The following is a 25,635-nucleotide window of genomic DNA, read 5'->3' on the forward strand; positions in this document are numbered from 1 at the left end:
ACGGCACGAACTCTACTTTATCAATTCAGGAACAGCGAGTAGTTAAAATATTGAATTACGAAAACACCCCTTGGTTCAGATAAAATCTTTGTGATGGCCGCTTTTCTCATTTATAACGGATAAAAACCGTAAACAATACACAAGAACAGAGGCTGACACCTAAAGCTTACTCTCTAACTGCAATGGCTCACTTCATAGACCTCAACAGTCTCACCAACACTTTACCGTCTCTTCCGAAACTACCCGAGAGTCGTAAAACCGGGAAATCCAGCGGGTTTGCTTGCAGGAGAACTGAAGAATTTCAAGAACCGGATTCGGTACAGATCACAAGACGGATGACATTAGGATTTGCTGTCTCAATAGGTCTTACCGGAATTCTCGGCGAAAATAATGTTTCCTTGGCACAAGACAATGGGTTTTGGATTGATGGTCCTCTTCCAATTCCTCCTATTTACAACAGTAAGCGCCATTTTATATTCTTGATTGTTTTCTTTCTTCAAATGTTTGAACATTTTGAGCCATACAACTATTCAAGATGAGAATTCGATTTGGTAGAATCATTTGATTTCCGGTTTTGAATTCGTCCTCGATTTGAATATACAGATATCGTGAATGAGAAGACGGGAACGAGAACATTCATAAAGAAAGGAGTGTATGTAGCGGATATCGGGACGAAAGGAAGAATGTATAGAGTTAAAAAGAATGCTTTTGATCTCTTGGCAATGGAGGATTTGATCGGACCAGATACTTTAAACTATGTGAAAAAGTACTTGAGGCTTAAATCCACATTTTTGTTTTACGATTTCGACAATCTCATCTCTGCTGCTGCCTCTGAAGACAAGCAACCTCTCACTGATTTAGCCAACAGATTGTTCGACAATTTCGAAAAGGTAAGTGTACTAATGAAGTCCTGGTTCGTTCAAACCGAAGAGACTATTGTTTTTTTAAAATTTCTTCTCTTTTCTGATATATCCTATATGTTTATTTGTTGTTTTCTTGGTGTTTCGACACAGCTTGAAGATGCAGCTAAGACGAAGAACTTAGCAGAGACGGAATCGTGTTATAAAGATACAAAGTTTCTTCTTCAAGAGGTAATGACCAGAATGGCATGATCCTGGTTCGGTTTATACCGGTTTACTTGCTATTGATGATCCTACATGGTTGATAACTCTGTGGTCATAAATTGTAATCTTTGCGGAAAAATATTGAGATCTAGTAATCAAAAAAAAAAAATGTAATGTATAGACCAAAATATGATCAAATTTATAACGAATTGGATTTTAATTTTTCAATCAAAGATACAGAAAGAAGAGTATATGCACTAAATGTTTAATATTGAAATCTTAGTTTTAAGAAAACATTTGGCCAAAAAAAAAAAAAGTTTTAAGAAAACCAATGTAATATAGACTAAAACATGATATATATCAAATAAACCGACTAACTTTTTGCCTAAAACTAACGGTTGAGTCGTTGAGATTTATCTTACCACATCGACATATTCACACACAAAATAAAGAAACAAACCCATAAACCAAAGATAGAGAAACAGTGGTCGTACAACGTTTACTCACAGAGGCTTACAATATCAAACTGAGGGCTTGTGACTGTCATGAACCCGCAACAAGACCCTCTCGAGCCACACCTGCGACATTGGTGACACGTATCACAGCCTGTGCACTAAGAGGTGAGAGGTTTGATTGGCAGAAGATTTGCCAAGTGACTGGCTCTGGATGCTCCTCCTTCGGTTCGACATTAGTAGTTTTCTTGTACACTGTCTGAAGTTCCAGTAAGACTGCCCGTGCAGCCTCCCGAGATTCTGGGAGTTGGTCACTGAGCTGAGACGATGCTGCTTGGACTAGTTTCTCAATTCCATATTCTCTAATGCCTTCAATGCCCTAATGATTACACAGCCAAAGAAAGGTGATGTTGGTGGGAACATGGACTGGATCCAAATTGGTTGTCATGGTGATGACATGACAAATCCAAAACAAAAGAACAAGACTGGTTTTATGATATCGAGTGCAGTTTGATTTACCAGTCGGGGAACACATCGGGAGAAGCACGTGGATGCTTTTGCGCGGATCCGAGGATTCCTATTCTTGAGAAAAGGTTGAAGCTTTGGCAACAGCAAGGCAGGAGAAACATGTGCAGTCATTGCTACTAATGCTTTTTCTGCTGCTTCACAAACAAATCGCTTGTCTTGGGAAGATTTAAGGAGGAGTTGAGTAAGCTGTAAGAAGGGAATTCGGAGTTACTGTTATAAGAACACACAAATGTCCGCTATTTGAGGAGAATTCCAAGAGTATCTGCAAAAGATGATTTACCAAGAGATCCAATTGATCGATTGTATGGTCATTATATGAGCTGAAGATGTCAGCAGATGTCATACATGCGGTTTTACTTACAGCACTTCTTGGGTTCTTCAGTGATTTCACGATAAACAGGATCACTTTCTCCCTGTAAGAGCTGACAGCGTGAGACTAGAAAATTCTCTCGACGTGTAACTCGCTCTACTAAAACTGATCATAATCACGAGTAGAAAGAAAATGACTTACAGCATATGCAGCATTTCTTCCTTGTGGAATATGGAAAGACGACGAATGGTATTAAGAGCATCACAGACCAAAACCCAATCCTTGGAGTCTAGCTCGGTTACAAGTGACTGGAATAATAAAGAAAGCAGTTCCAGAATGGTATTAGGTAAACAACTTACTTCCAATGTCCAAATTCTAAACAGATGAATATAATTGCAAATTTGCAAGGCAGCATTACAAATGAGAATTCACAGTAAAGCATAGGATACTAGCAGGAAAAAACAATTGATACCTTGAGAACTGCATCAACTTGGGTTACATTGTTCAAGTCTTTGGATTCTATATACTCAATTTCTACGATAACTCTCTCTGCCTCAGGTTTCTCAATCTCATCGCCTTTAGGATGATTGTGATCAAAGGGGACAGAGTTTTGTGGTGGTTTATCTTCAGCTGTTCCATTCATTTTGCCAACCAAAAGCTTTGTTTTATAGTCGATATTCCTCTCAGAGACAGGAAGATTCTTCAAATCTTTTAAAGCCTTGGCAGCCATGCGTACCTGAAAAGTAACAAAGAAGACGCCATTATAAGTACAAACAACATAAGTTTAGCATCTGCGATTACAAAACCAAAGATAAGATTATAGATGAATTTTCGACCTCTAGCTTAGTATTAAGTATTCCCAATGAAACCCTTTCAAAGTAGAAATGGTAAGATAAACACATTACTATGAGAGTTCAACAGCAATAACATTAAAGAGCAGAGATCTATCTACATTCCCAAATCTTATTTCAAACAATTACGAAATTTACTCAAAACAAAAGCAAAAAACCTCGATCCCACTCAAGGACTCTAAAAAGTTCAAACAAATCCTCGCAGTCCGAAATCTAACTCCGGCGCCGTAAACTACTGCAACCGCGAAAGATCGAAAACGCAGAAGAATAGAAAAAGTAGCGGCGAGTCAAGCGGTATCGATGACTACTAACTTGAAGAGTAAATAGTGAAGATTATTTGACTCGCGTACCTCTATAAATTCGAAATGCCAGAGAAAATTCAGGGAGAGAAAGAGTCGATGAAGACGACGAAATTGATTTCCGGCCAACAGTTCGCAACTCGTAGTAGAGTCGTCGTAGTCATACTCGTTTACACCGACGTCGTTTTATGGATCCAACGGAGGGGACCCATTTGTACGGCATATCTTGGGCGAAATTAATGTTTTTCTTTTCCTTCTCTCTGATACACTTTGGTTGGTTATTGTAAATTCCTCAAATACCCTCGGACTAGATATGCATTTTTATTTTTATTTAGATATGGAATTGGTATATACATATTTTTTAATACGTAAAAACTTGGATTGGTGTGGAAATATTTTATTTTCTACTAAACGAAATAAATTGAACGTATAAAGTACATCACATGTTACATGCACTGATGCACATGAGGAGTGCAAATTTGAAAATATAAGATAAGAAACATGTTGCAAAGCTGCCACCCACCGTATCCAATTGCTACTATTTGTATCAATCAGTTACAAACTGAAAACCAAAAATGAAATGACTAGAACAAATAATGTTAAAATGCACATTGAAATAGTTAACAAGGAAAGCATACATTGATCGATAAAACGAATCCACCACGTTCCAAAATATTTTGTCGCAGATGTTGCAGACTTGTAGCTAAGTTGGGCCGGTAGATGTAGGTGACAAGTGTTTACAAATCTGTTAACTGTCGCTGTGTTCCTCCTACTTTTGATTTTGTGTTACACTATTCAAAAGTTGGTCGACTCTTTTAATCGGTTGATTAGACTAGTACTTAGTAAAATTTGTTGTTAAAACTTAAAAGGGAGAAGAAGAAGAAGAATACTGCTTTAATTCTTAATTAATTTTTTTTTAAAATTAGTAGTATCATTAACGTGTTTATTACACCTTCCTCGAGTTACTTTCCTCGTGATGCCAATGGTTTTTTTAATTCTTTACCTTTTCTTCTGACACAGAGTCACATATTTGACTACGGAGGAGATCTATTGCTTCCTAGTTCCTACTTATCTTTATCGCGTTGTACCAACATCAATATAAAAGCAACATCTTACTTTATAAACTTCCGTAAATTTGATAACAAGTACAATCAAGTTTAAATTTTTCTAAAGTTAACATAAATTTAGCATCATACAATAATTAACATTTTTTTTAGGTTAAACTTTTGGTGCGTTACGTGAGTAGCAGCATCTTCGAAAATATGTTTAGTAGTAGTAGTGATAGGAATTAGGAAAAGGCACACACAAAAAAGAAAAAAAAAGGGTAAAAGGATTCATTCACGTTTTTTTGTTTTCTCTCTCCAAACAGAACTTCGGGAAAAGTGGACAAAAAAAAAGAAAAAAATTTAATAAGAAAACCTCTTTTTCTCGCAATTTGGTTTTGTTTTCAATCTTCTTCTTCTTCTTCTTCGTCTTCAATGCAAACAATGCTCGATTCCATTAACCTAATCGAATAATGGAACCCACTGATTCTACTAACGAGCAACTCGGAGACACTAAGACCGCCGCTGTCAAGGAAGAGAGTCGCTCCTTTCTCGGCATCGATCTCAACGAAATCCCTACCGGCGCTACTCTCGGCGGTGGTTGCACCGCTGGTCAGGATGACGACGGCGAATATGAACCTGTTGAAGTTGTTAGGTCAATTCACGATAACCCGGACCCAGCCCCTGGAGCCCCTGCCGAGGTTCCTGAACCGGATCGGGATGCTTCGTGCGGCGCGTGTGGAAGACCTGAGTCTATAGAGCTCGTTGTAGTCTGCGATGCCTGTGAGCGAGGCTTTCATATGTCTTGTGTCAACGATGGAGTTGAGGCGGCTCCTTCCGCCGATTGGATGTGCAGCGACTGTCGTACTGGCGGCGAGAGGAGCAAACTGTGGCCGTTGGGGGTTAAGTCCAAGCTCATTCTGGACATGAACGCCTCGCCGCCCAGTGATGCTGAGGGATACGGAGCTGAGGAGACGTCTGATTCGAGGTACGTTCCCCTGCTTCTGGTATTCGACGATGCGTTAGGGTTTTATAAGAATTGAATTTGGGTTGAGATCGAGAACATAGTTGCAAGACTTGGTTAAGCTGTCTTTACATGTATTGCGAGTAATGTGTTCGATTTTAAAGCGATAAACTATTGAAGATTAAGCTGGACTAGGATTTGGTGTTGTTGAATTTAAGTTTCAGTATAAGTTGAGCGTTCTGTGCTACCGTTCGTTGGAGTTTTTAAGGGGCCTTTGATCTTCTCTTATGAATTACTTATACATACGATATATTTTCAATCAGTTGTTTAGACTTTATTTGATTGGACTTGTCTGGCCTTATATAACATGAGTATGTCTGAGAAAACACATAGCCGAAATTGTAAAGCACTGATGGATCATGTGGTTGCTTGTTTCTTCTTCTCCAGAAAGCATATGCTCGCCAGCAGCTCTTGCATTGGAAACTCTTTTGATTATGCAATGATGCATTCAAGCTTCTCAAGTCTCGGTAGAGGACATGCTAGTCTCGAAGCTTCAGGGTTAATGTCTCGTAATACTAAAATGAGTATGGATGCATTGGGTTCACATAATCTAGGTTTTGGATTCCCATTAAACTTGAACAATAGTAGTTTGCCCATGAGATTTCCATCCTTGGATCCAAGTGAGTTGTTTCTGCAAAATCTCAGGCATTTCATATCTGAAAGGCATGGAGTATTGGAAGATGGCTGGCGTGTCGAATTCAGACAACCTTTAAATGGTTATCAGTTATGTGCAGTGTATTGTGCTCCGAATGGAAAAACATTTAGTTCAATACAAGAAGTTGCTTGTTATCTGGGCTTGGCAATTAATGGTAACTACAGCTGTATGGATGCTGAAATCAGGAATGAGAATTCTCTTCTTCAAGAAAGATTGCATACGCCCAAGAGAAGAAAGACATCAAGATGGCCAAACAATGGTTTCCCTGAGCAAAAGGGTAGTTCAGTGAGTGCTCAACTCAGGCGTTTTCCATTCAATGGTCAGACCATGTCTCCTTTCGCCGTTAAATCTGGTACTCATTTTCAGGCTGGTGGTTCTCTTAGCTCTGGAAATAATGGATGCGGTTGTGAGGAAGCTAAGGTAAGCGTAAAATTGAAATCTCTCCTGATTGATTGTTTTTTCCAATATTTTTGTAATTCTTACCCTCATGTTTGTGTATTTGATTTTCAGAATGGATGTCCGATGCAGTTTGAAGATTTCTTTGTTCTGTCGCTTGGACGAATTGACATAAGACAGTCTTACCATAATGTCAACGTGATTTATCCAATAGGATATAAGTCCTGCTGGCATGACAAGATCACGGGGTCACTATTTACATGTGAAGTATCTGATGGCAATTCTGGTCCCATTTTCAAGGTTACACGGTCACCATGCTCGAAATCATTTATTCCAGCTGGATCAACTGTCTTCTCCTGCCCAAAGATTGATGAAATGGTGGAACAGAACAGTGACAAACTTAGTAATCGTAGAGATAGTACTCAAGAGCGTGATGATGACGCTAGTGTTGAGATCCTTCTTTCGGAACACTGCCCACCTCTTGGAGATGATATATTGTCTTGTTTACGTGAGAAGAGTTTCTCCAAGACAGTCAATTCCCTGCGCTCAGAGGTTGATTCTTCTCGAGTAGATTTTGATAAAAATTTATCCTATGATCAGGACCATGGGGTTGAAATTGGTGACATTGTTGTGGAAGAAGATTCATTGTCTGATGCATGGAAAAAAGTGTCTCAAAAACTTGTTGATGCATGTTCAATTGTACTGAAGCAGAAGGGTACCCTGAATTTCCTATGTAAGCATGTTGACAGAGAAACAAGTGAAATCAACTGGGATACCATGAATGAGAAAGACAATGTAATTTTATCGTTGTCAAAATTTTGCTGTTCGTTGGCTCCTTGCAGTGTCACGTGTGGTGAAAAGGATAAAAGCGAATTTGCAGCAGTAGTTGATGCTTTGTCAAGGTGGCTCGATCAAAACAGATTTGGACTTGATGCAGATTTTGTACAGGAAATGATTGAACATATGCCTGGTGCCGAATCATGTACGAATTATAGGACTCTGAAGAGTAGAAGTTCTTCTTCTGTTCCTATAACTGTAGCGGAAGGAGCGCTAGTGGTCAAACCAAAAGGTGGGGAAAATGTCAAGGACGAAGTTTTCGGTGAGATTTCTCGGAAAGCCAAGAAGCCTAAACTAAATGGTGGTCATGGTGTCAGAAATCTACACCCTCCTCCTGGGAGGCCAATGTGTTTGAGGCTCCCTCCTGGGCTTGTTGGTGACTTCCTTCAGGTACGGATATACGTTTTCCTTATATGGTAATCTACAACCTACCCCTCCATTCACTAAGTCATGCCGCACATATATGATAGTCATTTTTTATGCTTGCCTAATTAGGTATCTGAAGTGTTCTGGCGTTTCCATGAAATTTTGGGTTTTGAAGAGGCTTTCTCACCTGAAAACCTTGAACAGGAGCTTATCAATCCAGTGTTTGATGGTTTGTTTCTTGATAAACCTGGGAAAGATGATAAGAGAAGTGAGATTAACTTTACTGATAAGGATTCTACAGCTACTAAACTTTTTTCTTTGTTCGATGAATCTCGCCAACCTTTTCCTGCAAAAAATACCTCTGCTTCTGAACTAAAGGAGAAAAAGGCAGGGGATTCTTCTGATTTTAAGATTTCAGATTCCTCTCGTGGGTCGTGTGTGGGTGCACTTCTAACAAGGGCTCACATTTCGCTTCTGCAAGTGCTAATATGTGAGCTGCAATCCAAGGTAGCTGCATTTGTTGATCCAAACTTTGATTCTGGCGAATCGAGATCCAGACGAGGACGAAAAAAGGATGACAGTACACTTTCTGCTAAAAGAAATAAGCTGCATATGCTTCCTGTTAATGAGTTCACTTGGCCTGAATTGGCCCGTAGGTACATCTTGTCTCTTTTATCCATGGATGGGAACCTCGAATCAGCAGAGATTGCTGCACGTGAAAGTGGTAAGGTATTCCGTTGCTTACAAGGGGATGGTGGTTTGCTTTGCGGCTCGCTTACAGGAGTGGCTGGGATGGAAGCAGATTCAATGGTATGTTTTTGTTAGTTTTCTGATTATTTCCTGGATTATATATCTTGCTTGTATTACTGGATGATGGGATCACAAATTCAGTTTCACTTTTGGAAACGCCGCCTATGTGCTATTTTTCTTTTCTCTTCAAATGTTCTAAAGCTTATTTGAAGCTATGTTCCACTTGTAGGTCACTCTAGAGTAATTGACCTTTCTTTCTCTTCTTGGATCTTGTTAGATGTATTTTGACATTTAGAGGCTGTTTATCTTGATATCTTGAAGGCCCTCTTATATTTATACTGACTGGAAAATTGGGTTACTTTGTGTTTCAAATGAGTTCATGAGCTACCTCCACTGAAAGAGAATGATCGTTGGATTTACGTGTTTATATTAACTCTTTATCTTCAGTTACTTGCAGAGGCTATTAAGAAAATATCTGGTTCGTTGACAAGCGAAAATGATGTTCTTTCTGTGGAAGATGATGATTCCGATGGCCTTGATGCTACTGAGACAAACACTTGCAGTGGTGATATTCCAGAGTGGGCTCAGGTTTTGGAACCTGTGAAAAAGCTTCCAACAAATGTTGGGACTAGAATCAGAAAGTGTGTCTATGAAGCTTTAGAGAGAAATCCACCAGAGTGGGCAAAGAAGATATTGGAGCATTCTATCAGTAAAGAAATATATAAAGGCAATGCATCAGGACCAACAAAGGTTCAAAATCTCTGAAACCAATTCTCTTCCCTCCTGAAATACTGTACTTGCAATTTTAAAGTATTTCTTGTTTTCTCAAATTCACTTTGTTTTTCTGTCTCTTGTTCTTGCGGTGATGTAATCTCAGTCTGATGATGCATGCTACTTTCTTAGACTCACATTAATTCTGAGATTAGTTATTTCCCTCTTACTGGACACAGAAAGCTGTCCTCTCATTGCTAGCGGATATTCGAGGTGGAGACTTGGTGCAGAGGTCTATTAAAGGAACCAAAAAGCGGACATATATAAGTGTATCTGATGTCATTATGAAGAAATGCCGTGCTGTATTGCGTGGTGTTGCAGCTGCAGACGAGGATAAAGTCCTTTGCACTTTACTGGGAAGAAAGTTACTGAATTCCAGTGATAATGATGATGACGGGCTCCTGGGATCACCTGCAATGGTTTCGCGTCCCTTAGACTTCAGAACTATTGATTTGAGGTTGGCTGCTGGTGCGTATGACGGATCAACTGAAGCTTTTCTTGAAGATGTTCTTGAGGTTGGATTTTCCCTCTTATGTCTGATTTTTCTTTGTGCAATTGATGGTATGATGCTTTTTGTGCGATTTAACAATTAGTTTCTGAATGCTTATACTAAAACTGCTATTCATTTTGGGCATTTCATGTTTCTGCTGTTAGTTTAACACTGCTGGTTTAGATGCGTAAGTGTAAAGTATCACAAGAGCCAGATTTATATTAGGAATACTTTTACTTTCTCTTTATGTCATAGAAGTATCAGGTTAAACGGTTGAACGCCAGAATTTTTGCTGGCTCATTTGATAACTTTAGATTTGAATGCATGCAACTTGATTTTTTATAGATGACATGCTAAATATAACTTTCTAATTTGCAGCTGTGGAGTAGTATACGTGTTATGTATGCAGATCAGCCCGATTGTGTGGACCTGGTTGCAACATTGTCTGAAAAATTCAAGTCGTTATACGAGGCTGAGGTTTGTCTTCTCTCTCCTTTTTCTGCTATGCTCTGCACAATAGATATATTCATTACTTAGTAGCATCTTGAAGTGGAGACAGTCGTTTATATTTTGGCACTTTTGTGAAATAAATGTGTTAAGATTTATCATTTCTGAAAGTTATAGGCCGATCAAAGAAGCATCTGGAGATGCCCATTAATGCTATATGCTATGCTTTAGAAGGGTTCTTCCTTTTGTCTGCGTGTATGATTTTCATTGTGTTCGCCTTTCAGAAATTGTATGCATGGTCTCCTTTTTCTATGAGAATAGTTGCAGTATCGGGGTGCTATTATTTTCTCAAGTTTCAAGCCTTTATTTATTTGCTGGTATAGGTTGTACCACTTGTTCAGAAACTTAAGGACTACAGGAAATTGGAATGCCTAAGTGCAGAGATGAAGAAGGAAATTAAGGACATAGTTGTTTCAGTAAATAAGCTTCCCAAGGCCCCGTGGGATGAGGGGGTATGTAAAGTATGTGGCGTTGACAAAGATGATGACAGTGTTCTCTTGTGTGATACATGCGATGCTGAGTATCACACATATTGTTTAAATCCACCTCTTATTAGAATTCCTGATGGAAATTGGTATTGTCCATCTTGTGTCATTGCCAAGCGCATGGCTCAAGAGGCTTTGGAATCTTACAAACTAGTTAGGCGGCGGAAAGGTAGAAAGTATCAGGGGGAACTCACCCGAGCTTCTATGGAACTGACTGCTCACCTGGCAGATGTGATGGAAGAAAAGGACTACTGGGAGTTTAGTGCTGAGGAGGTCAGTTTTGAAACTTGTCTCCCATTTTTTGCTCATTCATTCGAAATGTGTCAACTTTTCATTCCCAACATGATTTTATTTCGTGGTGATTACTTGTGCAAGTGATCCCTTTACCTATAAATTCTTACAATCTTTTGGTGCTGTTTCCATTGGTATTATGGTTGAATTTTTCCCTATTCTGATGCAGAGAATCTTGCTGCTTAAGCTTCTATGCGATGAACTGCTTAGTTCATCTCTTGTCCATCAACACCTTGAGCAGTGTGCCGAAGCAATAATTGAAATGCAGCAGAAGTTACGCTCTCTTTCCTCAGAATGGAAAAACGCAAAAATGCGGCAAGAATTCCTGACGGCTAAACTGGCAAAGGTTGAACCGAGTATTCTGAAGGAAGTGGGCGAACCACATAATTCAAGCTACTTTGCAGACCAAATGGGATGTGATCCACAACCACAGGAGGGCGTTGGAGACGGAGTTACTCGTGATGATGAGACTTCCTCTACTGCATATCTTAACAAGAATCAAGGTAAATCTCCACTTGAAACCGATACTCAACCCGGAGAGTCGCATGTTAATTTCGGTGAGAGCAAAATTTCCTCCCCGGAAACAATATCATCCCCTGGGAGGCATGAGCTACCTATAGCAGATACCTCTCCTCTTGTAACAGATAATCTGCCTGAAAAAGATACCTCGGAGACCTTGCTTAAGTCAGTTGGAAGGAATCATGAAACACATTCACCAAATTCCAATGCAGTAGAATTGCCGACAGCTCATGATGCATCTTCTCAGGCTTCCCAAGAGTTGCAGGCTTGTCAGCAGGATTTGAGTGCCACTAGTAATGAAATTCAGAATCTTCAGCAATCAATTAGAAGCATAGAATCACAGCTTCTAAAGCAATCTATACGGAGAGATTTTCTGGGAACCGATGCTAGTGGTCGGTTATATTGGGGTTGCTGCTTCCCAGATGAAAATCCTCGTATATTGGTTGATGGAAGCATATCTTTGCAGAAACCTGTTCAAGCCGATTTGATAGGTTCAAAAGTCCCCTCTCCGTTTCTCCATACCGTTGACCATGGAAGACTAAGGCTTTCACCCTGGACGTATTATGAAACTGAAACCGAGATCAGTGAGCTTGTCCAATGGCTTCATGATGATGATCTGAAAGAAAGAGACCTGAGAGAGTCTATTTTGTGGTGGAAAAGGTTACGATATGGAGACGTTCAAAAGGAAAAGAAACAAGCTCAGAATTTATCTGCTCCGGTATTTGCTACGGGTCTTGAGACCAAGGCTGCCATGTCAATGGAGAAGAGATATGGTCCATGCATCAAACTGGAGATGGAAACCTTAAAAAAACGGGGGAAGAAGACAAAGGTTGCAGAGCGAGAGAAATTGTGTAGATGCGAATGCTTGGAATCCATTTTGCCATCTATGATTCACTGCCTCATATGCCATAAAACATTCGCAAGTGATGATGAGTTTGAGGATCACACTGAGAGTAAGTGTATTCCTTATTCATTAGCAACTGAAGAAGGCAAGGACATCTCTGATTCTTCAAAAGCCAAAGAAAGTCTGAAATCCGATTATCTTAATGTAAAGTCTAGTGCCGGCAAAGATGTAGCTGAAATATCCAATGTTTCTGAACTTGATTCTGGGTTGATAAGATATCAAGAAGAAGAATCTATTTCCCCATACCATTTTGAGGAGATCTGTTCCAAGTTTGTGACAAAGGATTGCAACAGAGATTTGGTTAAAGAGATCGGTCTGATCAGTTCAAATGGCATTCCAACATTTCTTCCATCGTCATCTACTCATCTTAACGACTCCGTGCTCATCTCTGCCAAATCCAATAAGCCAGATGGTGGTGATTCAGGGGATCAGGTCATTTTTGCTGGTCCTGAAACCAATGTTGAAGGCTTAAATTCTGAATCTAACATGTCATTCGATAGATCTGTCACAGACAGTCACGGGGGTCCACTGGATAAACCAAGTGGACTGGGTTTTGGCTTCTCAGAGCAAAAGAATAAGAAATCTTCAGGTAGTGGGTTGAAAAGCTGCTGTGTGGTTCCACAGGCTGCTTTGAAACGAGTAACTGGCAAAGCTTTGCCGGGTTTCAGGTTCCTGAAAACCAACTTGCTTGATATGGATGTAGCACTGCCTGAAGAAGCTTTAAGACCATCGAAATCACATCCAAACCGTAGAAGAGCTTGGCGTGTATTTGTTAAATCGTCGCAAAGTATATACGAGGTTTGTTTTAATCCTTAACCTTTTCTGCTCTCTATCTATAGAAACAGATAACAAGCTGTTTTTCTAATATCTACGCTTTTCGTATTTATTTCAGTTGGTTCAGGCAACAATTGTGGTAGAAGATATGATTAAGACAGAGTACTTGAAAAATGAATGGTGGTACTGGTCTTCTCTTTCAGCGGCTGCTAAAATCTCGACTCTCTCAGCGTTATCCGTCCGTATCTTCTCCCTCGACGCTGCTATCATTTATGATAAACCCATAACTCCATCAAATCCTATCGATGAAACAAAGCCGATCATCAGCTTACCGGACCAAAAGTCACAGCCGGTTTCGGATTCTCAAGAAAGAAGCAGCAGAGTTAGAAGATCTGGCAAGAAAAGGAAAGAACCCGAGGGATCCTAGTTAATTATTAAACCCACGGGAAAAAGAAAACCTCGTGAGCCCAGCCAGGGAGAATGTGAACCGGAAATATGGATTTATTATTCCGGTATAGTCAAAAGTGGAGCCAATGTGTATGTGGTAGATATAGGCAATGTTTCAATCTATCTGGAACCGGACCTGTAAGTTCCGGATGTTGAGATCCGTTTTGGTGGTTCATCATCATAAGAGGCCTAAGTCCTGTTTAGATCTTTTTCTTGGAATGGAGGTTCAACAGGTGGATGAGCCAAGGAAAGTATGTGTACACATATATGTAGAAGACTAACTAGTGTGGAATTAATTAGTATCAAAGTCGCTTTTTAGACATTAGCTGATGTTAGAACGGAAACTTCAATTATTCTTTATAATCTCTCTCTTTCTCTCTAGAGAGGCTTTCTGAAGAAGATCAATCTTTTTAACTTCAAATCAGAACACTGCATTGACTTGATTTCATAAAAGCATATAATGCAACTGATAAAAATACCGTTGAACAGCGGAATTATTCCACGAGTCAACAATTATCGTCAACATGGAAACAACAAGAAGATGACTCTTGAACTTAAATAAACACACATTTATTATCAGAGTGGTTTTCTAAGGCCATCCCCAGAAAGCCAATGATTCACCGTGATGATCGTGCGACGGTGAAGTGGTGGGCACAAAGACGTCGGCGAAACAGCTCCGGTCATTGTCATGATCACTGGCGTTGCTGTTGTCTTGGATGGGTACGATGCTTGGGAAGTAAGAGTCACAGCTGTCTAGTAGTTGAGGTGCGTCGTCGTCTAGTACCGCGCTCCCAACGCTCCCTGAACTTAACCGGTCCTCGGTTTTGATTGCTGCCGCATTAATGTAAACCGGATCAAGTTGGTTTGGTTCGGGCACTTGACCAGGTGGTTCATTAGCTGTCTCTTGTTTGCCCTGAAGCTTTTCGGTCAGGGAAGTAACCTGTCGGGTTGGAAAGATTCTAACTTTAATCACAACGGTCAACACAAGCAACCTCCTCCCATAAAAAGATAATTAAACTCGTTGATTGATTTGATTCCCCAATTTTCTTTCTTTTTCTAGTCTCTCCTCTAATTTATATATATATGATGATGGATTCTCTCTATCAGCTTGTGTTGAAAAATAGGAAAAGCATATTCTCTTTTCACTTGATGCTTTTTTTATTTTTCTCCTTTGGACCAATTAAGGTAAATCATTCAATTTGTAATCTTGTTGAGATAAATAATAGTCCCATGTATAAGTACCTCGGATCTGAGCTTATCGTTGTCCATGACGATGGAGTCGTAGTTAGAAAGAAGTTGGTCGTAAGTGGACTTGAGAAGATCGTAGTCTCTCTCAAGCTGTTTTGTTTTCCAACGAGCTCGGCGATTCTGAAACCAGACAGCCACTTGCCTTGGCTGTAGACCAAGCTTCTTGGCAAGCTGAGTCTTGCGTTCAGGCTCTAGCTTGTTCTCTGTCTCGAAGCTTTTCTCCAGCAGATGCACCTTTTACCATAATATAATGAGAATCTATCAAACTTGTTTTTGAATAGTGGATCGTTAATTATTATTGTGGATAGTGAGAGAATCTACTTGTTCGGTAGTGAGGCGACGCTTCTTTTCAGGCAACTGGTCGTCGTAAAAGTCATCGTCGTAGAGATCCTCAGGGGAGCTAAAGAAGGGCCTTCGCTTCGAAGTTTCCTCCATGTTCATCATCGATCTTGCTCCTCCTCCTTCACAAATTCAAACGAACAACTGCTGTCAATAATCGAATGAGGTATTCATATTCAAATTGGTTCTCATGTGTGTGTATGTGTGTTCCTAACGTTTTATACACAAAAACAGGGGAAATTCACCGAAAAGTAATGTGTTCCAAGATGATGAAATAAGATTAAGAGAGTGAGAAAAGAACCTTGGACGACGGGATTGAGATTCCCAAGGAAGAACATGCTGTTGCCGTGTGAAGCAGATGGATCGAAGAAAAACGAATTGGATTCCATTTTTGATCAACAGAAATAAAACAACAACTACTTCTGAGTTCTGAGAAAGAGGAAACAGAGAGAAAGAGGAAGCAGAGATAGCGAGAAGATGATTAAAAAGATGGGAAGAAGTAGGAAGGATTAGAAGATCATGATCTTATGGCGGAAGAAGCTTGTACTCCATAGTAATCTCGCAGGTGACTCCAACGGGCAGATACAAAATCCCATCATGAACTGCTATTCTCCCCTCCTTTTCCAGAGGGATCAAGATCCAACAAGAAACCTATCTATATCCAATTTTCGAATCACGTTATGATCACGTTAAGAGAAAGAGAGCCAGAGAGAGAGACAAGTTCCTTGTTGGTTTTGTTTTTGCAATGTGAGCGTCTCAGCTAAACTCATTTCCTTCAACAAGCGCCGTCTTTTATACCAACCAGCAATCCTCGTTAAATGACTCTTATACCCTCTCTTTTTTTTCCTACATCTCACACTTTGCAATCAACTGGATTAAATATTTGTGTAGTGTGTCACAGAAGAGCAAATACTATCGAGAATAACTAGGCTACAAATTTCTATCAAATATGTAAGAAATCGTACTTTGCTTAAAAATTTTAAAAATGACATGATGGTTGAATTTACTTATTTTCTTATATAATAAGTACTACTTAAAAACTAACAAAAGTTTTTCAACGAAATCTTGAAAAGGGGCAATTGTGGTAAATCGAAAGTGATTGGCTTGTTTACAAATCGGAAGTGGACTTTTCTGAGCTCTCTGGGGTCCACTTTCTTTAGCGAGTGGACTTGGAAACAGATCTCATCCGTTGGATTTGAATTATACCTTTTCTCTAAAGTTATTTATTATTATTAAAAAAAATAGTTTTATTCAGCTGTGGTGGTTCGGCCAGAGTGTGTTAAATAGGGTTGCATACTCGACGGTCGGGTCAGTGTCGGATCTACGCTTGATCCTCATTCATCTAACGGTCCTCCTCATCCTGTTACTTCCTATTTTGCACAGCCCTGTCACTGTATCACCATGTCATTAAAAAATTCATTAAAATCAAATTCACGTCATTCCTATCTTTTAGTATTTGTTTCTTATTTTAATGCACCTTGACGTCTTTGCACACAATATTAATTTCAAATTATACGTATTGCGTGACTGTTACAGCAAAATTACTCTTTAAAAATCACATTTATATGGTTAGTAACTTTGTTTTACTATTGCTATTTATGAAAAAAAAATATACTAGTATACAACCAAAATTTGGTGAATATCGATTTCATGTCACCTTACGGAGAAAAAGAAAACAGACCAGGTGCATGGAATTGCTTATCGCCGCACTAATTTAGTTATATTAACTTATCATGTTGTTTACACAAGTCCCCACGTAGCTTCGTCCTGTCTTTTTTTTTTGTTTTTCTTACACATTCAGCTATTTTCTCAGTTACCATTTTCATGATCATGTTTTCAGTGATATACGGCATTCATAAATTTATTTTATAAAAATATTCCTTGTTCGTTTTTCATTTCTTCATGACTCTTCAGCTACCCAAACTGCAAATACTCTTTATATATTAGTACACAATACATACATGGGTATGCATCTTTATACGACTTTATCAATATATGCTTACACACATACTATGGATATGTATATATTGTTGATCAAGAAAAAGCATTCCACTTTAATTTGATAGCTAGATTAATGCAATATGAGATCGGTAACAAACTGTCATCCATGATATACGTACATATAACTAAATATGATTGGCCTCTAAATATTAATAATTACACTTTAGTTATAAGAATTTCCTAAATTACTTAACCATCATAATATAACATTTTTGTGCATAACACTTCCTCATTCCACCGTATTTCTTCCGCTGCAGTTAATTATTCAAAATCCTCGTATTCCTATTTTTCGATTCAACGGTAAATATATTAATAAGAATGATGTTTTATATATAAGATATACAGATGTGAAAATATGCTTAATTATGATATTGTCTCCTTTCATTCCATGTGTTAGCCAGTTGGATATCTATGGACCTTTCCAATAAAGGAATATCTTTCAGCATCCATATAAGAATAAAAGAGGTAAAAAAACATTTGATTTAAAAATAAAATAAAATAGTAGTAGTACGTACTGAAGAAAAATTAAAAGATAAAAAGAAATTTGCCGTTCTACGAATGAGTTTTTTTTTTTCACTTATCCCCAAAAGATAACAATCTTACAGACTTACACACACACACAAATAAAAGAGAGAATAAAATTCATAATCATTATATGATTGATATGTAACCCAATTCCAAATTTAAACCTCTCTGTCTTCTAAATAGATTCCAATTTTTTTTCTATTATCACAATTCACAAGCTCTAATTCTACATATATAATATCTTAAATTGTCATTAGATAACTAGTAAGTTGACTCCTTAAATCCTATGATCTCGAAATGTTTTTTTAGAAAATAATCTTTGATAGGTACACGTATAGCTTATAATTGAATGTATATTGTTTTCATTAATTTCTCAACTTAGCCCTAATTTCTTATAGAGGAAAACCTTGACTAGTTTTTGTGTTCATTTAGAAAAATCTCAAATCGAAGGAAAAATATCTTCATCTTATTAAGATATATAGCAACACAAAAAAGAATCCATGTTTTTCCTTTTGTTATAATTTTTCTTCACAACTAAGCTACGAGGCCTTGAAAATGGTGGCATCTTTTTCATTGGATAGTGTCTTCAGAGGTTTTCCTTTTTATTTTTCCAAAAATAGGGGACTTTTTTTCTTTATACCTCTATTATTTGCTTTACCAAAAAAGATGATTGGCACAAATAGTTCATGTTTAAAGCATTAAAGTACAAAATTATGGATTAAAGAAACACCGGGTTACAAAAACGGATTATATTTGAAGAAATAGTTTTGCAGTTGTGGATCGTCGTCTATGGATGATTTAATGTTGTTCATTTCAGCAAAAACTGAGGCGTCGATAAAATTTTAATATGGAAAAATGGTGTTTAAGAAGAAAGGAAAGAAAAGAAAAGAAAAGAAGCAGAACACCTGAGAGGAACAATGACTTTAGGACGTGTTGGTAGTGGACTGTGTCGCCATGTGTGTGGTTCTCTGAAAAGAAGATCAATCTATAAAGGTGTGAGCACCATTCTTAGTTTAATAGTTTTCCCCACTATCTTTTTTTTCCTTCTTCTATATATTTCTTAATACGAAAATACTAACTTAAAATTCAAAAATACAAGGAAACCTTTTTTTTTGTAATAAAGGGAAACTTTCACTGGAATCGTAAGTCGTAACTATCTGTCATGATATAATCATATTTTAGCTTCTTTATATTAATTTTTTTTCAGGGCCACGATGTCATTTTCAGAAAGATGAAAAGGATATAACTATTAAAATTTATATATAAACAAAAGTATATTCAGTCTTTTCGTTTGAGAAGGTCCATTCATTATGGTATGGGTTTTCAATTCTCACTGTACGCGAACAGTGATATTCAACTTCATCATCTCAAGCCACACACGTATACACATTTAACTTTACAGATACTTACATTTATAGAATTGTACAACAGTTCTTGTTACGCGTATGTACATTCGTCACGTAACCCTTTACTAAAGCATATACAGTGTCAGTATTAGTATATATATCATGTCGAAACTATTTTTGATTTCTAGCAATTTCTTTTGAAAGTGATAAATTCTATATCGTCAAGCAATATTTAATAATGAACTTGCGTTTCCTTTTTAACCTTATACGTATTTATATTAGGAAAGAAAGTACATGAGCAATTGAGCATACATCTTTAAGTAATCAACTAATCAAAAAAATACCTTATTAAAGACTGGATTATTTATAGCATGAATAAAGTACCAGCTACAATATTAGCCCCCTCCCCCCACTATATTTATATGTAAATTACGTTTGTGTTGACTTCATTTAAAGATGTCAGTATGTCACTAATATTGGACGTAAGGTGATAATGCAAGACTCTAATGAAGTCCACTTCCAAACAAATGAAGAAAATGAAATTAACATTTTCATCACAAAGAAATTACATATATGTGTTGTGTTAGTTTTTTTTCTTTCAGAAAAGTCGAAACCGAAATCACATAACGGATTCACTATGATTCTATAACTAACAGATAATACAAACAAAGCCCAACTAACGACCCATCATAGTAAATCACAGAAAAAGATGATAACTAAACAGATCGTGCAAAGAAAGCCCAACTAACGGCCCATCATAATAAATTACAAAAAGAAAGAATCCGGAAGAAAATTGAAATCTTATCCAGAGTGTAGAGAGAAAGAAGCGGAGTCACAAAAACCCCTTATCCTCTTCTTCTTCATCATCATCTCTAATTCAAATATCCGACGCAGACATTTTAGACAAAGTTACTCTCTTTCTTTCTCATGTTCTTTTCGGACAGAACAAAACTCCCTAATCCAAATGTCAATTCCTTTGGTCTCTCTCTGAATAATCATCTCTCTTCAAACCCTATTCAATTTTAACTATCGATCTTCGGCTAAGTCTCCAATGGCGGCGGCGTTTGCCTCTCTTCCCACATTTAGTGTCGTCAATTCCTCCAGATTTCCCAGAAGAAGAATCGGTTTTTCTTGCTCCAAAAAGCCCCTCGAAGTTCGTTGTTCTTCCGGCAATACTCGTTACACTAAGCAGGTTCCGGTCTTTCTCATTCCATTCTCTGTTTCTTCCTTTTAACACTTCTGAATTGGATATTAACCCTACACTCTCCAATGGATAATGTGATTAGATTTGTAAAAATGGATTTGACTGTTTCAGACTTCGAATCAGTTGAATTTTTACCAAAGAGTCAACTTTAATTTTGTTAATTTGATGGGTAAAGAGATCAAATCAATCCCTTGACACTGCAATGCGAGATTGATGTCTAACACTGAGAAACTTATGGCACACGGCAGCTGAAACTGATTAATTTCTCTGTTTTTGAATGCAGAGAGGGGCATTTACATCACTGAAAGAATGTGCGATTTCATTAGCTTTATCGGTTGGTTTAATGGTTTCAGTACCTTCGATTGCTTTGCCTCCCAATGCTCACGCAGTGGCGAATCCAGTGATTCCAGATGTTTCAGTGTTGATCTCCGGTCCTCCGATTAAAGATCCGGAAGCTTTACTAAGATATGCATTGCCTATTGACAACAAAGCCATCAGGGAAGTGCAGAAGCCTCTTGAGGATATCACTGATAGCCTCAAGATTGCTGGCGTTAAGGCTCTAGATTCTGTTGAACGGGTAAAGAGTTTTGGTGATCACATAAGTTCTCTTATACTTTGTAGTGATCAGTGGATTTGCAGGTTTATGTTCTGTTTTTCAAGGAATCTGAGTATTTGTTTTCATTGTACTTGTGTTTGGCTATTGTAGAATGTGAGGCAGGCAAGTAGAACATTGCAGCAAGGGAAAAGTATAATTGTGGCAGGTTTTGCTGAATCGAAGAAGGATCATGGTAATGAAATGATTGAAAAGTTGGAAGCTGGGATGCAAGATATGCTTAAGATAGTGGAAGATCGAAAAAGAGACGCAGTTGCTCCAAAACAGAAAGAAATTCTCAAATATGTTGGCGGGTAAGTTTTAACATAAGAGGAATGAGAGATAAAAGAAATGAGATGGGTTATGCTCATTTAGACCCTTTGTGATTGATGACTGCAGCTGAGATCTTCATGTGGGGCATTCGCAGAATAGAAGAGGATATGGTTGATGGCTTTCCATATGAAGTGCCGGAAGAGTATCGGAACATGCCTCTCCTCAAGGGAAGAGCTAGTGTGGACATGAAGGTCAAGATCAAGGACAATCCCAACATCGAGGACTGTGTGTTCCGCATTGTTCTTGATGGTTATAACGCCCCTGTTACCGCCGGAAACTTTGTGGACTTGGTAGAGAGGCATTTCTACGATGGCATGGAGATCCAGAGATGTAAGACAGTAGCAAAATACAGTTTTGCTTTTATATATGGGATTGAAGAATGTTGATTAATGTGTGTTTTTGGTTTCAGCTGATGGATTTGTGGTACAAACGGGAGATCCAGAGGGTCCTGCGGAAGGATTTATCGATCCAAGCACAGAGAAAACGAGGACGGTTCCTCTAGAGATTATGGTGACTGGAGAGAAAACGCCTTTTTACGGCTCAACTCTTGAAGTAAGTCTCTCAAAATCTCTCCTTGTCAGAGACTTATATTATATAGTCTTTTAAGCTTTGTTTGGTTTTTGGGTGTTGGTGAACAGGAACTTGGTCTTTACAAGGCTCAGGTTGTGATTCCTTTCAACGCTTTTGGGACAATGGCAATGGCAAGAGAAGTGAGTCCTTTCTTCTTCTTCTTCTTCTTTTTCATAGTTTATATTATTATGTCTTATGAAACATATACTTATTGAGTAACATATAAACAGGAGTTTGAGAATGACTCAGGATCAAGCCAAGTGTTTTGGCTGCTAAAAGAGAGTGAGCTGACACCAAGCAATTCCAACATCTTGGATGGTCGTTACGCTGTCTTTGGTTACGTTACTGATAACGAAGATTTTCTAGCTGATCTTAAAGTTGGTGATGTTATCGAATCCATTCAAGTTGTCTCCGGTTTAGAGAACCTCGCTAACCCGAGTTACAAAATCGCCGGTTAACTCCTCTTATCTTTTTCCTTTTCTTGGTTCGTAATTAATACTCTGTTTATTTTAATTTTGTGAGAGTATATTAAAGGTGCATGTCTTTTTCCTACAAATATAGTATATAATTATGAAATGTTTGAATTTTCATGATGGAATGCTTTATATTTATCAGAAATGTTGAATGCATTAAACAAATAAATCATTGGAAAATTATAAAACAAGCGAAGATCAAGAATAAGGTTTTGTTGTGTGTTATGTATAACGTATGAGATGATCGTTTGAAATAGGTACGACATTCATCCTATAAATCAAACACCAAACTAATTAAAACATTTTAATTACCCCACAATTAACTTTTAAAAATAATCTCTCTTCTTCCAAAATAGTAAGAGTTAATTATAATAATAATGGGAACGTAGTGCATGTGTGTGTACTTCATGGGCCTCGGTGTCGGCGGAAACAGAAACAGCCTTGTTGTTGGTCAGGAGGAATCATTCCTCCGCCTTTGGAAGTATCAATAGCCTCCAACATAGCCACAACTTCCTCCATCTCCGGCCGCTTCTCCGGATTCGCATCCCAACACCTCTTCATCACGTTCGCCAGCGAGCTTGGACAACATCTAGGTATCTCTGGTCTCAAATTCTATATATCATTCAAAGAAGAGATTGATAGATATACTCTTTATAGGTGGTAATCCACAAAATCAATTACGAAAAGGGTAGTTAAAAAGGTCGTTTTGAAAGACCTGGCGGACGACGGCGGAGGTTACTTCGGAGAAGCTGAGGTCAGGATAAGGCATGTCGCAACAGTAAATCTCCCAAAGACATATCCCAAAGCTATACACATCGCACTTTCTGTTGTAGGGACTCCCGTTTAGCACCTCAGGAGCCATATAGCCCAAGGTTCCGGTCTCACCGGTCATGTCGTTAGGGTTTGAAGCCTCTAGACGAGCCACACCAAAATCTGCAATCTTTAAGGTGCGTGACTTATCTAAAAGCATGTTCTCCGTTTTCACGTCTCTATGCACAATCTTCTGAGAGTGCAAGTAACTCAACCTAAAACATATACATAAGTAATCAAGATTTAATAAAATGGTAAACCGGGTTAAACCGGAAGTAGTTGATGAATCAAATAATGTACCCGCGAGCAAGATCAAGGGAGAGTTGGATAACGACTTTGAAGGCGAGTTTGCGGCGGCGAGTTTTGATGAGGAATGACTTGAGAGCGCCGCCGGGGCAATACTCAACCACGACACAGCAAACGTTACTCGGCATTCCCATTTGCCCGTTTTCCGTTTGTATGCTCATCTCCGATGTCCCCATCGCCGCTCCTATGAACTTTTTTTGTTTTTACATATTTCCCACCAAACAAAATTAATATAACTATACACCAAAAACACATGACATCTTTTATTTAATGCTCAGAAAGACGTAACATTTGTATTAAAAAACAGACATCAACGTATACCTACTTTATCTATACATGTGCCTAGGGGTGAATACTCATGTTTATAGCAACTTGATTATGTTTCAATTAATCGGTTAAGTTTAATTCGATTTCGGTTGTTCACCGGTATAAAAGAGTGAGTGTAGTGTACGTACCTTGGTGACATTGGGATGGTCGAGCTTATGCCACACAGCAACTTCTTGAGTGAAAGCAGCTCTAAGCGAAGCTATCTCTGCGTCTGACCTGTGCCCCTCTTCTCCCCAGTCTAGTAGTTTTACTGTTATTTTTAACAATATTTTCACACATAAATCAAGAGTTACCAAAGAAAAAGGTTCAATTGAATACATCCAAATTTTGTTAATTACACTGATAAGTGTAAAGAAAAAAAAAAATTGTTAGTTTCTTTATCTATCACTAAATTACGGAATATAAATATCAGCCGGTATTTAGCGGATTAGCAAAAAATTAATGTGTACATGTTAAACATATTACCAAACCTAGAGTAAAAAAAGAAAAGAAAAAATCATTACACTAACTAATGCATGTTTGTTTAACTTGATCATTAAGAAACCTAAATTTAAGAATAATATTTTCCATGTAATTCGATTATTTATTTACTTTTTTCGGAAAGAAAGTTTCGATTCTTCTCTAAATAATTTGACCAAAAGAGGGTACGTATACATATCTAAAACATATTTCTTAGAATAAAAACAAAAAGTTATGAATGATGGGAGAGAGAAAGAGAAATTGTACCGGCGACATCTTGACCATCGTAGATTCCACGGTGAACCGTACCAAAAGTACCTCTAGCAATCACACTTTTGATTATAAGCTTAGAAGGATCAATCTCCCACTCTCTCCTCGACTTCTCAACCTCGGTCGACCTAATTATGTCGTTCTTGCTGCTGTTGTTGTTGTTGCTATATCCACCACCAAGAAGCGGCCTCTGAAACACAAGCTGTCGATGTCCGAAGTTGTTCTGGTTATGTCGGGTGTTATTGACGTTATCTTCACCATCACTCAAACTCTTCCTCTTCTCCATCGTCCATGCTTTACTTAAGTGTCTCTGCAATTGCTCGTCCAGACTCTTTAAATCTATCTGATCTGCTCTCACGTATCCTACTCCTCCACCACTCTCCGCCTTCTCCTTCATTTTCTTCTGCAAAACCAAAACCTTTTCAAGTTATTCGAAATGGCTTTTTTCTCCTTTACTAAATTGAGATTTTCATCTTTTTTTTTTTTTTTTTTTTTTTTTTGATTGAGGTTATTTTATTGGTTTCTCAATGGGTTGTGAATTGTGTGATTGGAGTGTGTAGGAGTTGAACAAAAAGAAGCAGAAAATAGGGAAGTTGTGTTTGTGTTTATTGCAACAAACAACTAAAGAAGAGGCTAACTCTCGCTTCTCTCTTCTCTGTGATTAGACTTCTCAGATTTCTTCATACTCAAAAAACCTTTCTTTTATGACAAACAAACGTTTACACGTGACCACATGGGGTGTCCTTAAGGTGCTAGGGGTCGACGTGTGTCGGCTCCACTTCTCACAACTCTCTTTTGGATAATAATTTGTATCCGGACCCAAAAGTCCAAAACAATGGTCTGATATACTGTTATCATTTATTTTTTTCTGATTTTATTTTTCAATTTATTTAAGATTTTTTAAGGAAAAAGTTTTAACTCTTCTCTTTTTTTTTGGTAGGCAATTAACTCTTCGCTTTCTTTCGGTGTATTTTTCTCTTAAAAATCAGTTCAAGATAAATATAAAAATAAAATTTATCATTCTGAAAATATATATTAGAAATCTCAAATAAAAATATGTAACATCAAA

The 25,635-nt window shown here is 38.0% G+C and overlaps 7 protein-coding genes and 1 long non-coding RNA gene across 11 annotated transcripts, besides 1 other annotated feature; 5 read left to right on the forward strand and 3 right to left on the reverse strand.

Annotated features, from left to right (window-relative positions):
- The first annotated feature begins 112 nt into the window (after nucleotides 1-112).
- Nucleotides 113-1,367, forward strand: PnsL3 (PsbQ-like 1). Its single transcript, NM_111010.3, has 3 exons — nucleotides 113-459; nucleotides 604-890; nucleotides 1,014-1,367. Exons 1-3 carry the CDS (start codon nucleotides 183-185, stop codon nucleotides 1,110-1,112), a joined length of 663 nt encoding a protein of 220 aa, NP_566137.1. The 5' UTR covers nucleotides 113-182; the 3' UTR covers nucleotides 1,113-1,367.
- AT3G01450 (ARM repeat superfamily protein) lies at nucleotides 1,302-3,750 on the reverse strand. 2 transcript variants are annotated; one of them, NM_111011.4, is made up of 6 exons: nucleotides 3,556-3,750; nucleotides 2,827-3,090; nucleotides 2,556-2,662; nucleotides 2,325-2,457; nucleotides 2,036-2,230; nucleotides 1,302-1,895 (listed from the first exon to the last, which is right to left on the reverse strand). In NM_111011.4, exons 2-6 carry the CDS (start codon nucleotides 3,082-3,084, stop codon nucleotides 1,608-1,610), a joined length of 981 nt encoding a protein of 326 aa, NP_566138.1. In that variant the 5' UTR covers nucleotides 3,085-3,090; nucleotides 3,556-3,750; the 3' UTR covers nucleotides 1,302-1,607. The 2 variants fall into 2 exon arrangements, with proteins under 2 accessions (NP_566138.1, NP_001327680.1); NM_001337339.1 differs by having other exon boundaries at nucleotides 3,364-3,750.
- A 1,144-nt stretch (nucleotides 3,751-4,894) lies between these two features.
- MBD9 (methyl-CPG-binding domain 9) lies at nucleotides 4,895-14,159 on the forward strand. The gene is made up of 10 exons (NM_111012.4): nucleotides 4,895-5,535; nucleotides 5,959-6,646; nucleotides 6,737-7,849; nucleotides 7,955-8,635; nucleotides 9,023-9,325; nucleotides 9,526-9,861; nucleotides 10,215-10,313; nucleotides 10,667-11,101; nucleotides 11,289-13,340; nucleotides 13,435-14,159. Exons 1-10 carry the CDS (start codon nucleotides 5,021-5,023, stop codon nucleotides 13,741-13,743), a joined length of 6,531 nt encoding a protein of 2,176 aa, NP_186795.1. The 5' UTR covers nucleotides 4,895-5,020; the 3' UTR covers nucleotides 13,744-14,159.
- On the reverse strand, nucleotides 14,101-16,108 carry HB-1 (homeobox 1). Its single transcript, NM_111013.4, has 4 exons — nucleotides 15,652-16,108; nucleotides 15,333-15,472; nucleotides 15,006-15,245; nucleotides 14,101-14,703 (listed from the first exon to the last, which is right to left on the reverse strand). Exons 1-4 carry the CDS (start codon nucleotides 15,737-15,739, stop codon nucleotides 14,353-14,355), a joined length of 819 nt encoding a protein of 272 aa, NP_186796.1. The 5' UTR covers nucleotides 15,740-16,108; the 3' UTR covers nucleotides 14,101-14,352.
- AT3G01035 lies at nucleotides 14,682-15,026 on the forward strand. The gene has a single exon (NR_140799.1). It is a non-coding gene; the product is annotated as an other RNA (long non-coding RNA).
- On the forward strand, nucleotides 14,994-15,605 carry AT3G01475 (uncharacterized protein; the record flags this gene model as incomplete). The annotated part of the gene is made up of 3 exons (NM_001337340.1): nucleotides 14,994-15,160; nucleotides 15,320-15,446; nucleotides 15,585-15,605. The coding sequence occupies 3 exons, from the start codon at nucleotides 14,994-14,996 to the stop codon at nucleotides 15,603-15,605; spliced, it is 315 nt and encodes a 104-aa protein (NP_001327774.1).
- Nucleotides 15,860-15,946: a sequence feature (AT3G01470.uORF1).
- Nucleotides 16,109-20,025: 3,917 nt separating the features above from the next.
- Nucleotides 20,026-22,597, forward strand: CYP38 (cyclophilin 38). 2 transcript variants are annotated; one of them, NM_111014.4, is made up of 7 exons: nucleotides 20,026-20,414; nucleotides 20,710-21,003; nucleotides 21,133-21,332; nucleotides 21,446-21,681; nucleotides 21,761-21,903; nucleotides 21,990-22,061; nucleotides 22,152-22,597. In NM_111014.4, the coding sequence occupies exons 1-7, from the start codon at nucleotides 20,274-20,276 to the stop codon at nucleotides 22,377-22,379; spliced, it is 1,314 nt and encodes a 437-aa protein (NP_186797.1). In that variant the 5' UTR covers nucleotides 20,026-20,273; the 3' UTR covers nucleotides 22,380-22,597. The 2 variants fall into 2 exon arrangements, with proteins under 2 accessions (NP_186797.1, NP_001118550.1); NM_001125078.1 differs by having other exon boundaries at nucleotides 20,089-20,414; nucleotides 21,761-22,061; nucleotides 22,152-22,556.
- On the reverse strand, nucleotides 22,536-25,426 carry AT3G01490 (Protein kinase superfamily protein). Of its 2 annotated transcripts, NM_111015.3 has the most exons (5): nucleotides 24,564-25,426; nucleotides 23,966-24,087; nucleotides 23,505-23,701; nucleotides 23,110-23,419; nucleotides 22,536-23,006 (listed from the first exon to the last, which is right to left on the reverse strand). In NM_111015.3, the coding sequence occupies exons 1-5, from the start codon at nucleotides 24,961-24,963 to the stop codon at nucleotides 22,800-22,802; spliced, it is 1,236 nt and encodes a 411-aa protein (NP_186798.1). In that variant the 5' UTR covers nucleotides 24,964-25,426; the 3' UTR covers nucleotides 22,536-22,799. The 2 variants fall into 2 exon arrangements, with proteins under 2 accessions (NP_186798.1, NP_001327850.1); NM_001337341.1 differs by having other exon boundaries at nucleotides 22,544-23,419; nucleotides 24,564-25,242.
- Between the last annotated feature and the right edge of the window lie 209 nt (nucleotides 25,427-25,635).

The sequence above is a fragment of the Arabidopsis thaliana genome, chromosome 3 (assembly GCF_000001735.4).
Source record: "Arabidopsis thaliana chromosome 3, partial sequence".
NCBI classification, from domain to species: domain Eukaryota; kingdom Viridiplantae; phylum Streptophyta; class Magnoliopsida; order Brassicales; family Brassicaceae; genus Arabidopsis; species Arabidopsis thaliana.

Bases quoted from the DNA above. Each gene is read 5' to 3' on its own strand.
- PnsL3 (NM_111010.3), top strand. From the start codon at position 183: ATGGCTCACTTCATAGACCTCAACAGTCTCACCAACACTTTACCGTCT. The intron at 460-603 runs GTAAGCGCCATT...TTGAATATACAG, and splicing joins AATTCCTCCTATTTACAACA to ATATCGTGAATGAGAAGACG. The intron at 891-1,013 runs GTAAGTGTACTA...GTTTCGACACAG, and splicing joins TGTTCGACAATTTCGAAAAG to CTTGAAGATGCAGCTAAGAC.
- AT3G01450 (NM_111011.4), bottom strand. From the start codon at position 3,084: ATGGCTGCCAAGGCTTTAAAAGATTTGAAGAATCTTCCTGTCTCTGAG. The intron at 2,663-2,826 runs GTATCAATTGTT...TTATTATTCCAG, and splicing joins AAGTTGATGCAGTTCTCAAG to TCACTTGTAACCGAGCTAGA. The intron at 2,458-2,555 runs GTAAGTCATTTT...CAGCTCTTACAG, and splicing joins GAAGAAATGCTGCATATGCT to GGAGAAAGTGATCCTGTTTA.
- MBD9 (NM_111012.4), top strand. From the start codon at position 5,021: ATGGAACCCACTGATTCTACTAACGAGCAACTCGGAGACACTAAGACC. The intron at 9,326-9,525 runs GTTCAAAATCTC...TACTGGACACAG, and splicing joins ATGCATCAGGACCAACAAAG to AAAGCTGTCCTCTCATTGCT. The intron at 9,862-10,214 runs GTTGGATTTTCC...TCTAATTTGCAG, and splicing joins TTCTTGAAGATGTTCTTGAG to CTGTGGAGTAGTATACGTGT.
- HB-1 (NM_111013.4), bottom strand. From the start codon at position 15,739: ATGGAATCCAATTCGTTTTTCTTCGATCCATCTGCTTCACACGGCAAC. The intron at 15,473-15,651 runs GTTCTTTTCTCA...GAATTTGTGAAG, and splicing joins TCTCAATCCCGTCGTCCAAG to GAGGAGGAGCAAGATCGATG. The intron at 14,704-15,005 runs GTACTTATACAT...CCAACCCGACAG, and splicing joins ACGATAAGCTCAGATCCGAG to GTTACTTCCCTGACCGAAAA.
- CYP38 (NM_111014.4), top strand. From the start codon at position 20,274: ATGGCGGCGGCGTTTGCCTCTCTTCCCACATTTAGTGTCGTCAATTCC. The intron at 21,333-21,445 runs GTAAGTTTTAAC...GGGCATTCGCAG, and splicing joins ATTCTCAAATATGTTGGCGG to AATAGAAGAGGATATGGTTG. The intron at 22,062-22,151 runs GTGAGTCCTTTC...ACATATAAACAG, and splicing joins CAATGGCAATGGCAAGAGAA to GAGTTTGAGAATGACTCAGG.
- AT3G01490 (NM_111015.3), bottom strand. From the start codon at position 24,963: ATGAAGGAGAAGGCGGAGAGTGGTGGAGGAGTAGGATACGTGAGAGCA. The intron at 24,088-24,563 runs GTACAATTTCTC...TAAAAATAACAG, and splicing joins CGATGGTCAAGATGTCGCCG to TAAAACTACTAGACTGGGGA. The intron at 23,702-23,965 runs GTACGTACACTA...AAACAAAAAAAG, and splicing joins ACCATCCCAATGTCACCAAG to TTCATAGGAGCGGCGATGGG.